The following is a 12,843-nucleotide window of genomic DNA, read 5'->3' as shown; positions in this document are numbered from 1 at the left end:
AGGTAGCATACCCCTGGGTTCAATACCCAGCGGCCCCCCCCCCCCGCCCACACACACACAGAGCCAGCTGAGGAAAGTCTGACTGCTTTCTCTTTCTGTTCTTAGCTGCCCACCAAGTGTTCCTTTGCTCTGTTCCTGCTGATGCACTGGTGCTCACACCCACTGAACCCTACTGGGCATGCATCCCTCTGCGCTCACTGCGGGGACCACGCTGTCCTGCAGTTCATAGACACGCTTCGGAACACCTTTTTTCCCACTGCAGCCAGTCCTGCTTGATTTAGGTTGTTCTTCTTCTCTGGTATCTTGATTAAAAGATCCCCAGGGTTTCAAGAAATCAGGTCTTTCTTCAGACTCAAAACACAGGAGGAGTGACTCAGCCAGAGATTCCAGTTTTCCACAGTCAACCTGAGCCGTGCGATGCTTGGAGCTGCCAACAGAAGCAGAGGGCTCACTGAAATCACTGTGAACATCACGGGCCACGCTGCAGAGAGTTTCAACGCAGCTCTTGAGAAGATGCACATCACCATGGCATCCTATACAAGAGGGAGAGCACAGGTTAGTTCCCTTTTCAGTTCTTATCAGGTATTTACTGCTGTTATGTGACTCTAGATATCTTTTAGGTCAAAGTGACCCTTACTAAGACAATTACAAACTACTTAAGATTACTCAGTCGAAGTGCTTAGCTACTGGATAAGCACCTGGCTTTCCAGTTATGTAGGCAGGAATGCTTACATGCATATTAGGTAGAAATTCAATTGCACAAGCTCCTATGCTGTTAATGAATATCAATGGCGTAGCATCAAGTGGGCTTTAGTTAATGGCCTTTAGGAAAAAATACATTGGACAGACCTTAAATTACAGATTTTTTTCCTTTTTTTGTGGTACTGGGAATAAAACCCAGGGGCATTCTGCCTTCAACCTATACCCCCAGCCCTATATTATTCTTTTATTTTGTGGAGGGCCTAAGTTACTGAGGCTGGCTGTGAACCTGTGATCCTCCTATCTCAGCCTTCCAAGTACTGGAATTAAATGTGTGCACCACCATGCCTGGCTACAGAATTCTAATTACAAATCATATTTAGAGCATATACCTCTCAGTGCAGAAATAATAATCTGAATGGTTTTTTCTAAGCAATGTTTTAACTTCAAGAATTCTGGGGCAAGATTAGCCATCTTCTTGGAATGTTGGTATCCAGAATCATCTTCTTGTACTTGAGTTCTGAAGCTTTTCTGTATAAACAAATATATATATTTTTAAATATGTAACAGGCTACATGGCAGGAAACTTAGCCAATATGATTTCAAATGCCACAGTCTTTAAGAAAGAGAACTTAATTTCCTCACTCATGCTTAACACCTCTAAAAGACTAAAATACAAGCTGGGCGTGGTGGCGCACGCTTGTAATCCCCACGCTTGGGAGGCTGAGACAGGAGGATCACACAGGTTCGAAGCCAGTCTCAGCTACTCAGTGAGGCTTTCAGCAACTACTCAGTGAGGCTTTCAGCAACTTAGTGAGACCCTGTTTCTAATAAAATATAAAATAGGTCTGGGAGTATAGCCCGGAGGTAGAAAGTCTCTGGGTTCTACCACCAGTGCCACACACAAAAAAAACCCCAATATTATTAACAATTACTAGTTTTCAAAAGAAATAAGAATTTTTGATTAATTTTAAGATGAATTCCCATCATTCTGTTACATGAGAATAGAAAAAAAGCAATAGTTCCATTTATTATCCAATACCATAAAATATAAACTTATTTAACTTTTATTTTTTTGTGGTACTGGGGTTCCTGGAACCCCTTCTACCCGGGCTACACTCCCAGACCTATTTTTATATTTTTATTTGGAAACAGGGTCTCTTACGCCAGCGTGGCTGGCTTTGAACCTGCGTGATCCTCCTGTCTCTGCCTCCCAAGTGCGGGGATTACAAGCGTGCGCCACCACGCCTGGCTAAACTTATTTAACTTTTAAGAATTCAGTTTTATAAAAACCAATTTGTTTTATTTAAATAAAAAAATGTAAGGCATAGAAATTACTCTCTTTTTAACACATATATATTAAGTCTAAGTTTTTCTATTTACTTCTGACATGAGGGTAAAATAATTTCTACAATCAATAAACATAATTTTTAGACTATAATGAACAACTGCCCAAGTAAAAGGTGCTATGCTAGTAAATGTAAAAAACAATATAGTACATTGATAGACTTCTATGCAATCTTATATTATTAAAACTAGTAAGTTATGAAACGCAACAGGAAGTAGCTAGAGAACTATCATACATGTGTAAACAAACTTGTACAAAAAGTTCTTTGGCTAAAGATAGAAAGTGAAATACAATTCTCTACAATTGAACCGAGAGAAATGACTACGTAACCTAAACAAAAATTCAACAAGAATGACTTAAAACTTCTCTTACTATTTTCCATTCGGAAAAGACATTTGTAATAGAGCTGACCAATCCCGTGGCATCTGCTTTCATCTTTTTGGCAACCTATGGAGAATGTTAAAGTATTTCATTAGATAAATATTTATTTCAAAATATAAAAATCCTAGAAATGTATGGAACCAAATAGGAGAAAAAGTTCTAATCTAGAAGCCAGAGACTAAAGTTCTGAGATTGGCAATAAATAACATAAAAAGTACCTAGATCATATAAGTAAAATTTCTTTAAAAATAAAATTGTATATTGATTTCTACATTAAATATGGACATTCTAATGTCTGTTATAATAAGAGAATTTGCCTTTTACTTAAATATCTATAGGGATGGAACTTCTAAAATTTACCTTGAAAGAAAGTGAAGTAACATATAAAGCAAATATGCGCTAAGAATTTTACAAATGTTTTACTCCTTGGTTCTCACTCACGGTCTTGTTCTATATGTGGTACTACTGACCTCGTTTTACAAAGAAGGAAGCAGACCCTGGGACTTGAGTCCTGAGACTCAGCATCGGGACGGCGCCCAGCCCAAGCCTAAACCTTGGCTCTTACCTGGCTCAATGCTGCCCCCTAAGGTGCAGCTTCATTTCTGCCAGGGGGTTCTGTTTAAGTATTTAACTGACTTCCACAGAGCTCTTTCCTAGGTCTAACTCAAATTTGCTCTATATGGCTTTAAAAAAAAAATCCAAATTTTTTCCTCCCCCAACTCTAGCTTTAAAATCTTATATGTTAGAGCCTATTTTCTATTTTTTAGGGTATTCTATTTTACTGCTGTAGGTTCTTATGAGTTCTAGCTTATAAGAATGTGATACACTAAAGTCCCACCATGAATAACCAAGTACAGCTTTGGAAAAAAGTAGAAAGAAAATGAGAGGAAGGGGATAGATTTCTGCATGAAAATACAGATACTATGAACTGTATATAAAATGGGCTTGAGCACTTTTCTGTTTATTTCCTCAAAACCATAGCAAAAGGCCAGGCATGGTGGCACACACCTGTGATCCTAGTACTTGGGAGGCCAAGATGGGAGGAGTGCAGGTTTGAGGCCAGCCTCAGCAACTTAAAATTAAAAATAAAAATAAAAGTCTCAAAATAAAAAAATAAAAAGACTGGGGATATAGCTCAGAGGTAGAATGCTCTGGGTTCAATCCTCAGAAGTAAAAAAATTAAAAAAAACTTTTGGGCCTATTTCAAAAGCTTGTTAATAAGCATATTCACATGTATGACTTCATCTCCACTTTCATTAACTTGTTTTAGTGGTACATGGTGCTGTCACTAGGACAGAGCTAAGGCTGAGAAGTCAGTGGGGTTTGCACGCACCCTCGAGCTCCAGCACGCCACTTTCCTCAAAGCCGCGTTACACAACCCGTCAGCCCCCGTCTACTGAACGCGACTAAACACCAGATCTTGATTTAGTGAAAGGACAATCTACTTTTGGGTTTATCTTTTAAAACAAATATATAAAACAAGAGACATACACAGAGGGAAAAAAACATGTGCAAGCAAGATGAGTGAGTGACAACTCGCCAGGCGCTGCGTTTAGCATTCTTGAACATCCCGTCTACTAATCTCATAGCACCCTCAGGATGACTTTCTTAGGTTGGTATGACTGTCCCCTTTTTAAAGACAGAACAACAGGAGCACAGGTAGTTTACTCAGATAGGCTACGTGAGAATGAGAGCAGCATAATGCTCATGTTTTCCCTCAGTTCTGAGATTGTTTGTTTGAACAGAGATAAATCAACACAGCTCTGTTGTCAGCGGAAAGGGATGGAGAATCCCCGTGGCTTACGCAGAGCGCTGCACCTTGGTTGAGCTATCAGTGCATTAACACCAAGGTTTTCGTAGAAAGAAAGAAAAAAATGTCTAGCTTACTCCACGCCTTCCGGGAAACAACCATCCAGAGGTGTAGAAAGTAACGGCCCTCGCCAAGCATGGTGGCGCATGCTTGTAATCCCAGCACTTGGGAGGCTGAGAGGCTGAGATAGGACGATCACAATTTAGTGAGACCTTTTTTTGTTTCAAAATAAAAAATAGAAACAGGGCATGGTGGCACATGCTTGTAATCTCAGTGCTTGGGAGGATAAGACAGGAGGATCACACAGGTTTGAAGCCAGCCTCAGCTACTTAGTGAGGCTCTCAGCAACTTAGTGAGACCCTGTTTCCAAATAAAGTATAAAAAAACAGGTCTGGGAGTATAGCCCAGAGATAGAAAAGCCCCTGAGTTCTACCCCCAGTACTACCACCACAACAAAAAATAATAAAAATAAATAAAAATTGGGTTTGGGAGTGTAGCTCGGAGGTAGAATGCCCGAGTCCAATCACCAGTACTGAAGGGGGAAAAAAAAAAAAAAGATAACTAGGTCAATAATATTAGTTTCCATTCTTAGGTGGGAGAGCAGAGACCTAAACAGATAGAAAGAAAACGACAATGAAGAATGGACACTAGGTGTCACTCCCTCCCTCTACTCTGCTTAGCTCTCCAGATTGAAGGCTCACTGAAACAGCTTGACTGAGCTAGTAAAATACTAATGACAAAGATCACGTCACTCCAGGATAACTTGGGGAGAAAAACAATATGACATCATGATATCAGCCTCTCCAGCAAAAAGTAATTTAATACACACTAAAATATAGAAAATAAAAAAAAAACTAATTGACTGCATTAAACTGCTTCTTAAAATCAACCTGTCTGGTACTATAAAGAACTATATAGAACATTTTTTTCTTTTTGTACTAGGGATTGAATCTAGAAACATCCTATTCCGAGCTATACCCCAGCTCTTTTTATTTTGAATGATCTCGCTAAGTTGCTGAAGCTGACCTCAAACATGTGATCTTTCTGTCTCAGCCTCCCAAATACTGGTATTACAGGCATGCACCATGGAACCTGACTTAGAATATTATTTTTTATTCCTCTCACCTCATTTTGTGCACACTGCCTTAAGAGGCCATGCTGAAGCTCTTCTGCTTTTTCCAGCCCAGAATCTAACAGAATCTTCATTCCTGAGCCTATACCATCACAAATAGCATCTATGAATTCCTCCTAGGAAAAATGTTTAAGCAAAAACTGGTAAATTCAAGTTTTAGATATTTAAAAAATAAAGCATTTAAGTTTTGTTTTCTGTTTAGAGACTTTGGTATGTTCTAGGTTTTATTAATTTAGCTAAAGCTCTTAGGAAAGAACTATCAAGTTAGCAGACCTATAATTTAGTATTCCATATATGACATGTAAAAAATGTTTACCATCTTATCAGGACACTATTTTGCTAGAACACAGTAATATTCTGATTAGTATAATATTGTTTTCATTAGCACAAGTACTTAAAACAGGCAAGTACAATTTTTTCTAGAATTAGAGGTTTTCATGTATTGATTAGGTGAGAAAGCCTTCCATGGTAGTTGTCTATCACCAAACTAAGGATTCAAGAGGAAAAGTAAGATTTATGACACCATTCAGTATACTTAACCAATTCAGATTGAAACAATTTTAAATCTCATTCCCAAGCTATTAAAAGAAATGTTATTTTGAAAAACAAAATGAGCTTGTCATGTTTAATGACACTATCATCAGAAGTCTCTAACGTTCTTTCACATGCAGTCTTTTAAAATTAATGTGGCTAAATTACCTGGACGCTGGCAGCCTTGTTGTTACCATTTTCCAGAAAATACAGCTTGTTCCCTTTCAGAACTGCTAACTGTCCCACATACTTAACAGCCTGCTGTACAATTTCAACCACTTTCTTTTGAGCCTCTTTTACCATTGATGAAATATCTGAAAAGCATCCCTGTTAAGACATAATGAATCAGTATTTCAGATATATGAGATTATAAAGGGGCAGTAAATGAAGACAAAACGGGCAGGGAGTGTAGCTCAGTGGTAGAACATATGCTTAGCATGCACTGGGTTCCATTCCTACCACCTGGGGGGAAAAAGGCAAGATAATTTGAAGAAAATTAATTCTGCATTCATTGATAATAGTGACCACTCTTCATAAACATCTGACAGAACCAGAGAGAAGGCAGCCCCATAGCTACTGGAAGTGAAATTATGAATAATATAGACTCTACTCTCAAAGACCTTAAACACTAATAGGAGACATAGGCCAAGTATAAACTTAACTATATATATGACAGAATTCATAAGTAGATGCCAAAAGAAAGAAACAAGAAATTTTGTCTTTAAACTTTTTCTGTCCTCGTAATCAGTAGATGGTTAATTAGATATTTTCCTTTTTCAGGGGAAATGCAAAAGGAGAGGAAGAAAAAGGGAAGACGGGAAAACCACAAATCCCTTCAAGCAAAAGGCTTCCCATATGCACTTGGAATGCCCACATCCAAAAGGCATGGGACACCTCTCTACTTCTCTTCTTTCTGGTTCCTACCCTGTGGTGACTCTTAGAAACTTCTCTTGGCCTGCTTTCTGGAAGGTGCTAATTATATTGCTACAAGGTGAGGATTCTCAAACCACACTTAAGTAGAAAGTGCAGTCACTACCACCAGTTTTTCCAGCTTTACACAAGTCTCTCTTGAGAGCAGTCTAACTCCCTTCCACGTCACCTGGTCTCACCATCTTTGATTCCCTACATAAAACCTCTCCCATAGGATATATCTCAAGTTAAATTCAAAGTATTCTTCCCAGAAAATGAAAAGAAGGAAAGAAGTTAGGCTGGTGGCGCACGCTTGTGACCCCAGTACTTGGGAGGCTGAGACAGGAGGATAACAGGTTCACAGCCAGCCTCAGCAACTCATGAGGCCCTCTGCAACTTAATAAGAACCTGTTTCAAAATAAAAAGTAAAAATTAGGGCTGGGGGGTGTAGCTCAGAAGTAGAATGCCCCAGGGTTTAATCCCCAGTACCGCAAAAAACCAAAAACAACAACAAAAAACTAAGTAGCTGAAGCTGGTCACGAACCTCTGATCCTCCTATCTCAGCCTCCCAAGTACTGGGATTACAAACCTGCAGCGCCAGCCCGGCCCTTGTAACTTCATTTCATCTGGTAATCACAGCAGTCCTGCCAGGCGGCTGGCGTGAGCTCAAACACTGGACTCCAAATGTCAATAGTGGGCGTTGTACTGCTGCTGACACCTGAGCCAACTAAGCACACCTCACTGCTCTTCACTCTACCACAGCCATCCTGCACCCACCCCTCCTCTAGCCTCGAGCCTACGCAGGCCCGAGCATGGGTGCTCTAGCTTTGCTCCCGGGCCAGTCTCTAGTTTTCAGGTTCTGCCTTGTTAGAGCTTCTTCTGTATCTATTGTTTTACCCACATCTGTTCACAGTCCTTCAGTCATTCTATTTCCTCCCGACCTATATCCAAAATGACCCTTACTCCAGTGTGGATTTAAAATTAATTCAACCCGGGCGTGATGGCACACACTTGTAATCCCAGCATTTGGGAGGCTGAGACAGAAGGACCGTGGGTCACAGACAGCCTCATCTACTTTGCAACTCAGTGAGACCTGTTTCAAAATAAAGAATAAAAATAGGGTTGGGGGGTGTAGCTCAAAGTTAGAATGCCTCTGGGTTCCATCCCTAGTACCGCAAAAATAAATGAATGAATAAATAAATAAATATAAAAAGTAAATTAATTCAAGCCAGCTATGGTACACGCTTATAATCCTAGTACTTGGAAGGCTGAGACAGAAAAACTACAGGTTCAAGACCAGCTTCACCAACCTAGTGAGACCCTGTCTCAAAATAAAGCCAGGCGTGTTGGCACACGCCTGTAATCCCAGTACTGGGAGGCTGAGACAAGAGGACCTACGGTTTAAGGACAGCCTCAGCAAGTAGTCAGCTCTCATCAACCTAGTGAGACTCTGTTTCAAAATAAATATAAAATAGGGCTGGGAGATGTAACTTGGAAGTAGAATGCCCCAGAATGCAATCCCAAAACTAAAAATAAGCCAGTGTGGTGGTATATGCTTATAATCCCAGTACTTGAGAGACTGAGACAGGAGGATCTCAGGTTCATGGTGGCCAGCTTCAGCTACTTAGTGAGGCCCTCTACAACTTAGTGAGACCCTGTTTCAAAATAAGAATAAAAGTAGGGCTGGGGGTGTCGCTTGGAGGTAGAATGCCCTTGGATTCAATCCTCAATTCTGCAAAAATACAATCAATAAATAAATATAGGGCTGGTGGTGTAGGTCAGAAGTAGAATGCCCCTGAATCAATCCCCAATACCACTCACAAAAAATAAGTACTTGGGAGACTGAAACAGGAGGATCTCAGGTTTGTAGCCTACTTTAGCAACTTAGAGAGGCCACCTGCAACTTAGTGAAACTCTGTTGATAAATAAAAGAATAAAAAATAGGTCTGGGAGTATAGTTCAAAGATAGCACGCCCCTGGGTTCCATCCCCAGTACTACCACACACAAAAAATTATTATTATTATTAATCAAATAAACAAATAAATAAAATTAATTCAATAATAAGTATCTAATTAAGCATTTATCAAATTATGAGGCCTTGGAAAAAAAATATCCCACAGTCCCTCTACATTCTCAGAGTTTACAGAGGTGAACGGGCTTTTGTAATCTAAAAGGCATGATAACTAGAGTACAGAGTTAAGAGAGAAGCATTAGGAGAGGTACCTAACCAAGCCTTGGGAAGATGCAAAAAATCTCTTGAGAGAGAATAACCGACATTAAAATAAACATATGAAAGCCGGGCATGGTGGCGCACACTGTGTAACCCCAGCATTCGGGAGGCTGACACAGGAGGAGAGCAGTTTGTGGGCAGCCTCAGCTACTGAGTGAGGCCTTTTGCAACTCAGTGAGAATGTTTCAAAATAAAGAATAAAAAAAAAAAAAAGAGGGCTTGGGGTGTAGCTCAGAGGAAGAATGTCCTGAGGTCCATTCCCAGTACCACACACACACACACAAAAAAAAATCTGTTATCAATTTTACTAGTTATATCAGTCAAATAAAATTTCTAAACCTCAGCCAGTAAAGAATCCACTCAGGAAGTACCTGACATATAAAAATTACAATAAAATAACAGTGGAAAGTCTCTAAGATATAACCAAATATCCTAGAATATTTTGTTATGAAATCTAATTATCCTTTTTTTAAATTTTTTTTTGGTGATACTGGGGTTTCTGGAAGCCCTTCTACCTCTGGGCTACACTCCCAGATCTATTTTTCTTTTTTTTTTGGAAACAGGGTCTCTTAAGCCAGCGCGGCTTCAAACCAGTGCGATCTTCCTGTCTCCGCCTCCCAAGCGTGGGGATTACAAGCGTACGCCACCACGCCCGGCTAATTATCCTTTTTTTGAAAAGGGTACCGGGAACTGAACACAGGGGGCATTCTACCAGTGAGCTACATCCCAATTCTATTTTACTTTTATTTTTAAACAGAGTCTTATTAGGTTGCTGACAATCTTACTAAGTTGCTGAGGTTGGCTTCAAACCTATAACACTCAGTGGGGCGTGGTGGCGCACACTTGTAATCCCAGCATTTGGGAGGCTGAGACCGGAGGATCGCGGTTCGTAGACAGCCTCAGCTACTTAGTGAGGCCCTCTCCAACTCAGTGAGACCTGGTTTCAAAATAAAGAATAAAAAATAGGGCAGAGGGTGTAGCTCAGAGGTCAAATGCCCCTGGGTTCCATCCCCAGACCCGCCCCAAAACAACAACAACAAAAACAACAAAACAACTATAATACTCCTATCCCAAATACTGGGATTACAGGCATGTGCCACCATGCCTAGTCCTCTATCCATTTTGTGTGTGTGTGTGTGTGTGTGTGTGTGTGTGTGTGTGTGTGGTGCTGGGGATGGAACCCAGAGGCTTTCTACCTTCAGGCTATACTCCCAGACCTATTTTCTATTTTATTTGGGAACAGGGTCTCACTAGGTTGCTGAGAGCCTCACTAAGTAGCTGAGGCTGGCTTCGAACCTGTGCAATACTCCTGTCTCAGCCTTCCAAGTACTGGGATTATAAGCATGTGCCACGACACCTGGCCTCTATCCATTTTTAAAAATAAAATCTAACTCTCTTGGTACTTCTCATCATCTTCCTTATCTAAAGATTTGTAAGATGTATGATTAATATAATTTGATATATAATAATTTTTTATAAAGACTGCTGATGTAGCAATTTGGCAATTCCTCACTTCTTCTATAGTGACAGAACCTAGATTTTTAGCTTGGCACACAGGTGCCCAGAATGAAAAAAATACATTTCCCAATGATACCTGCAGTTAGATGTGGTCAGATGGTAAAGTTCCAGCCAAACATAGGTCAGTAGAAGTGTCCTGTGTGATTTGCAGAGTCTTCCCTGAAAAGAAGGCACACTCGGCCTTCCCCTTGTCACTTCTCCATGTGCTGCCCTGAACTCAGACGGAGCTCTGGCATGGTGGACCATGTGACCCAAAGCCGCGCTTAGAGCCAGCAGAGGGGCTGAGAGGAGCCTGGACACCACAGACCTTGTGGAGCAGGGCCTCCATGCCTATGTCCAGATTTTATGTGAGAGAACGTAAGCTTTCATCTTGCTTCTTCATCACACACAAACCTGATCTTACCTGATCCAAGGTGGTCAGGAAACAAAATTACTTTCCTTGCCTCTATGTCTACAGACTTGTGATTAATTCGGCATGACCTGAAACCCAATCCACAGCCAAAGGCAAGCTGTCTCTCTTCCCAACAGTCCTTCCTTGTGGAAGGCTGGCATGGTATAATGGTAGAACTCTGGGCCTAGGACATGCTGGGTTCAACTTTATCACTTACTGGTTATGTAACACTAAACGGGCTACCTAGCTTCTCTGAGCCTCCATTTCTTTACCTATAAAACAGTAGCAGAACCCACTTTTGGAGTTCTTATGAGGATTAAATGAGTTAATATCTGAAAATTGCTTCAGAACCACTAATACATAGAAAGTCATGTAAGTCTAGATTCAATAAATCAATTACTAATAGTCCACTGTCTAGGCCTTCAAAATAGAAAACACTTCAGAAAATCCTACAAATCTAACTCTTGGAAGATTCAGGTAGTAGAAAGTCAATAAATACTGAACAAATGAATTTTTATTTTGCAGTACTGGGGATTGAACCCAGGGGCATTCTACCTCCAACCTACACCCCAGCCCTATTTTTTATTCTTTATTTTGAAACAGGGTCTCACAAAGTTGCAGAGAGCCTCATTAAATAGCTGAGGCTGTCCGTGAAACTATGATCCTCCTGTCTCAGCCTCCCCAGTGAACAAATGAATTCTGTTAATAATAAGAAATCAATTTACCTGTAAAAATAATTGTAAATGGCTTCCCAGTTTTTTAACTTCGTGTCTCAATTCATCTTCAAGTCTTGCTGTGCTGGTACAAGGTAGAACATCACTCAGCCAGTGTTTGATTAAGACCACAAGCTGTTCATAAGCACAAGCAATCTGGATAGTAAACAACTGCGTTGCTCGATCAGAAGAGAACACTTTGAAGAAAGAATAAAAATTATTGGAAGAAATAATCTCCAAATAAAAGAACTTGCATATGATTGCCATTAGGACATGTTAAAGTAGTCAGAAGATGCCTGCCAGATGTGTCAAATAATCGTTTCTAACAAAGTAGAACATGCAGAAAATAATCATCATGTGAGCCAATAAAAGCAGTGGGACCGCTTACAGTTATCTTGACTTTCTTCATCCTGTTCTTCATGAGCTTTAGAAATGGCAAACAACCCATTATAAATTTTAAGAAGATTACTCATCAGGCTATCTGCTATAGTTTTTTCTTCATCATAACTCTGTACAAGAAAATCTATTGAGGAACCAATCAATTCTTTGCAAATTCCAGGAAGAAATGATTCTGCTGAATTTGAGTAAATGGTGCTTGATTTCTCCATTAAGTCTACAATAAAAAAAAGACACCATAACCCTAGTTTTCAGGTATCATATTTTCAAACAAATGCATCAATGTGAGAATATTATAGAATTTTTGGCCAATAAAGTCTAAACAGGCTATTCTTTTTTTTTTTTTTTTTTTTTGCTGGTACTAGGGGTGGAACCCAGAGGCTTAGACCTCTGGTCTATACTCGCAGACCTATTTTTTTTTTTTCAAACAGGGTCTCACTAGGTTGCTGAGAGACTCACTAAGTAGCTGAGGCTGGCTTCTAACCTGTGCGATCCTCCTGTCTCAGCCTCCCAAGCGCGGGGATTACAAGCGTGCGCTACCACGTCTGGCAATAGGCTATTCTCTTTTTAATACACATTTATTTCTGTATGTCAGAGTAAATACAGTTCCACATAGAGACCAACTATCCCCTTAACAACACCATTCCACAGGTTTAGTAACTCCCCAACCACAATCTAGGTAACAAGAGACTACAAACATCCATGTATCCATTGGTTTAATCTACTTTATTTAATTTGATGTAAGGATTTATTTTCCCTAGCACCTAGGGAACTATAAATTGAT

General features: G+C 40.0%; 1 protein-coding gene across 1 annotated transcript in view; it reads right to left on the bottom strand.

Annotated features, from left to right (window-relative positions):
* Window positions 1-153: 153 nt before the first annotated feature.
* KIF14 (kinesin family member 14) overlaps window positions 154-12,843 on the bottom strand; it is a gene marked incomplete at both ends in the record, with an annotated part of 62,238 nt that continues 49,548 nt past the window's right edge. The window contains 7 exons of the mRNA XM_080698973.1: window positions 154-533; window positions 1,092-1,230; window positions 2,420-2,494; window positions 5,364-5,486; window positions 6,070-6,228; window positions 11,676-11,860; window positions 12,052-12,276. Of these exons, the coding sequence (XP_080555099.1) occupies window positions 154-533; window positions 1,092-1,230; window positions 2,420-2,494; window positions 5,364-5,486; window positions 6,070-6,228; window positions 11,676-11,860; window positions 12,052-12,276 (1,286 nt within the window). The remainder of the gene's footprint in view (window positions 534-1,091; window positions 1,231-2,419; window positions 2,495-5,363; window positions 5,487-6,069; window positions 6,229-11,675; window positions 11,861-12,051; window positions 12,277-12,843) is intronic.

This window comes from Muscardinus avellanarius, assembly GCF_963383645.1.
Source record: "Muscardinus avellanarius genome assembly, chromosome: 7".
NCBI lineage: Eukaryota > Metazoa > Chordata > Mammalia > Rodentia > Gliridae > Muscardinus > Muscardinus avellanarius.
Note: the sequence above shows the minus strand (reverse complement) of the source record. Positions and strands in the feature narration are given on the sequence as shown.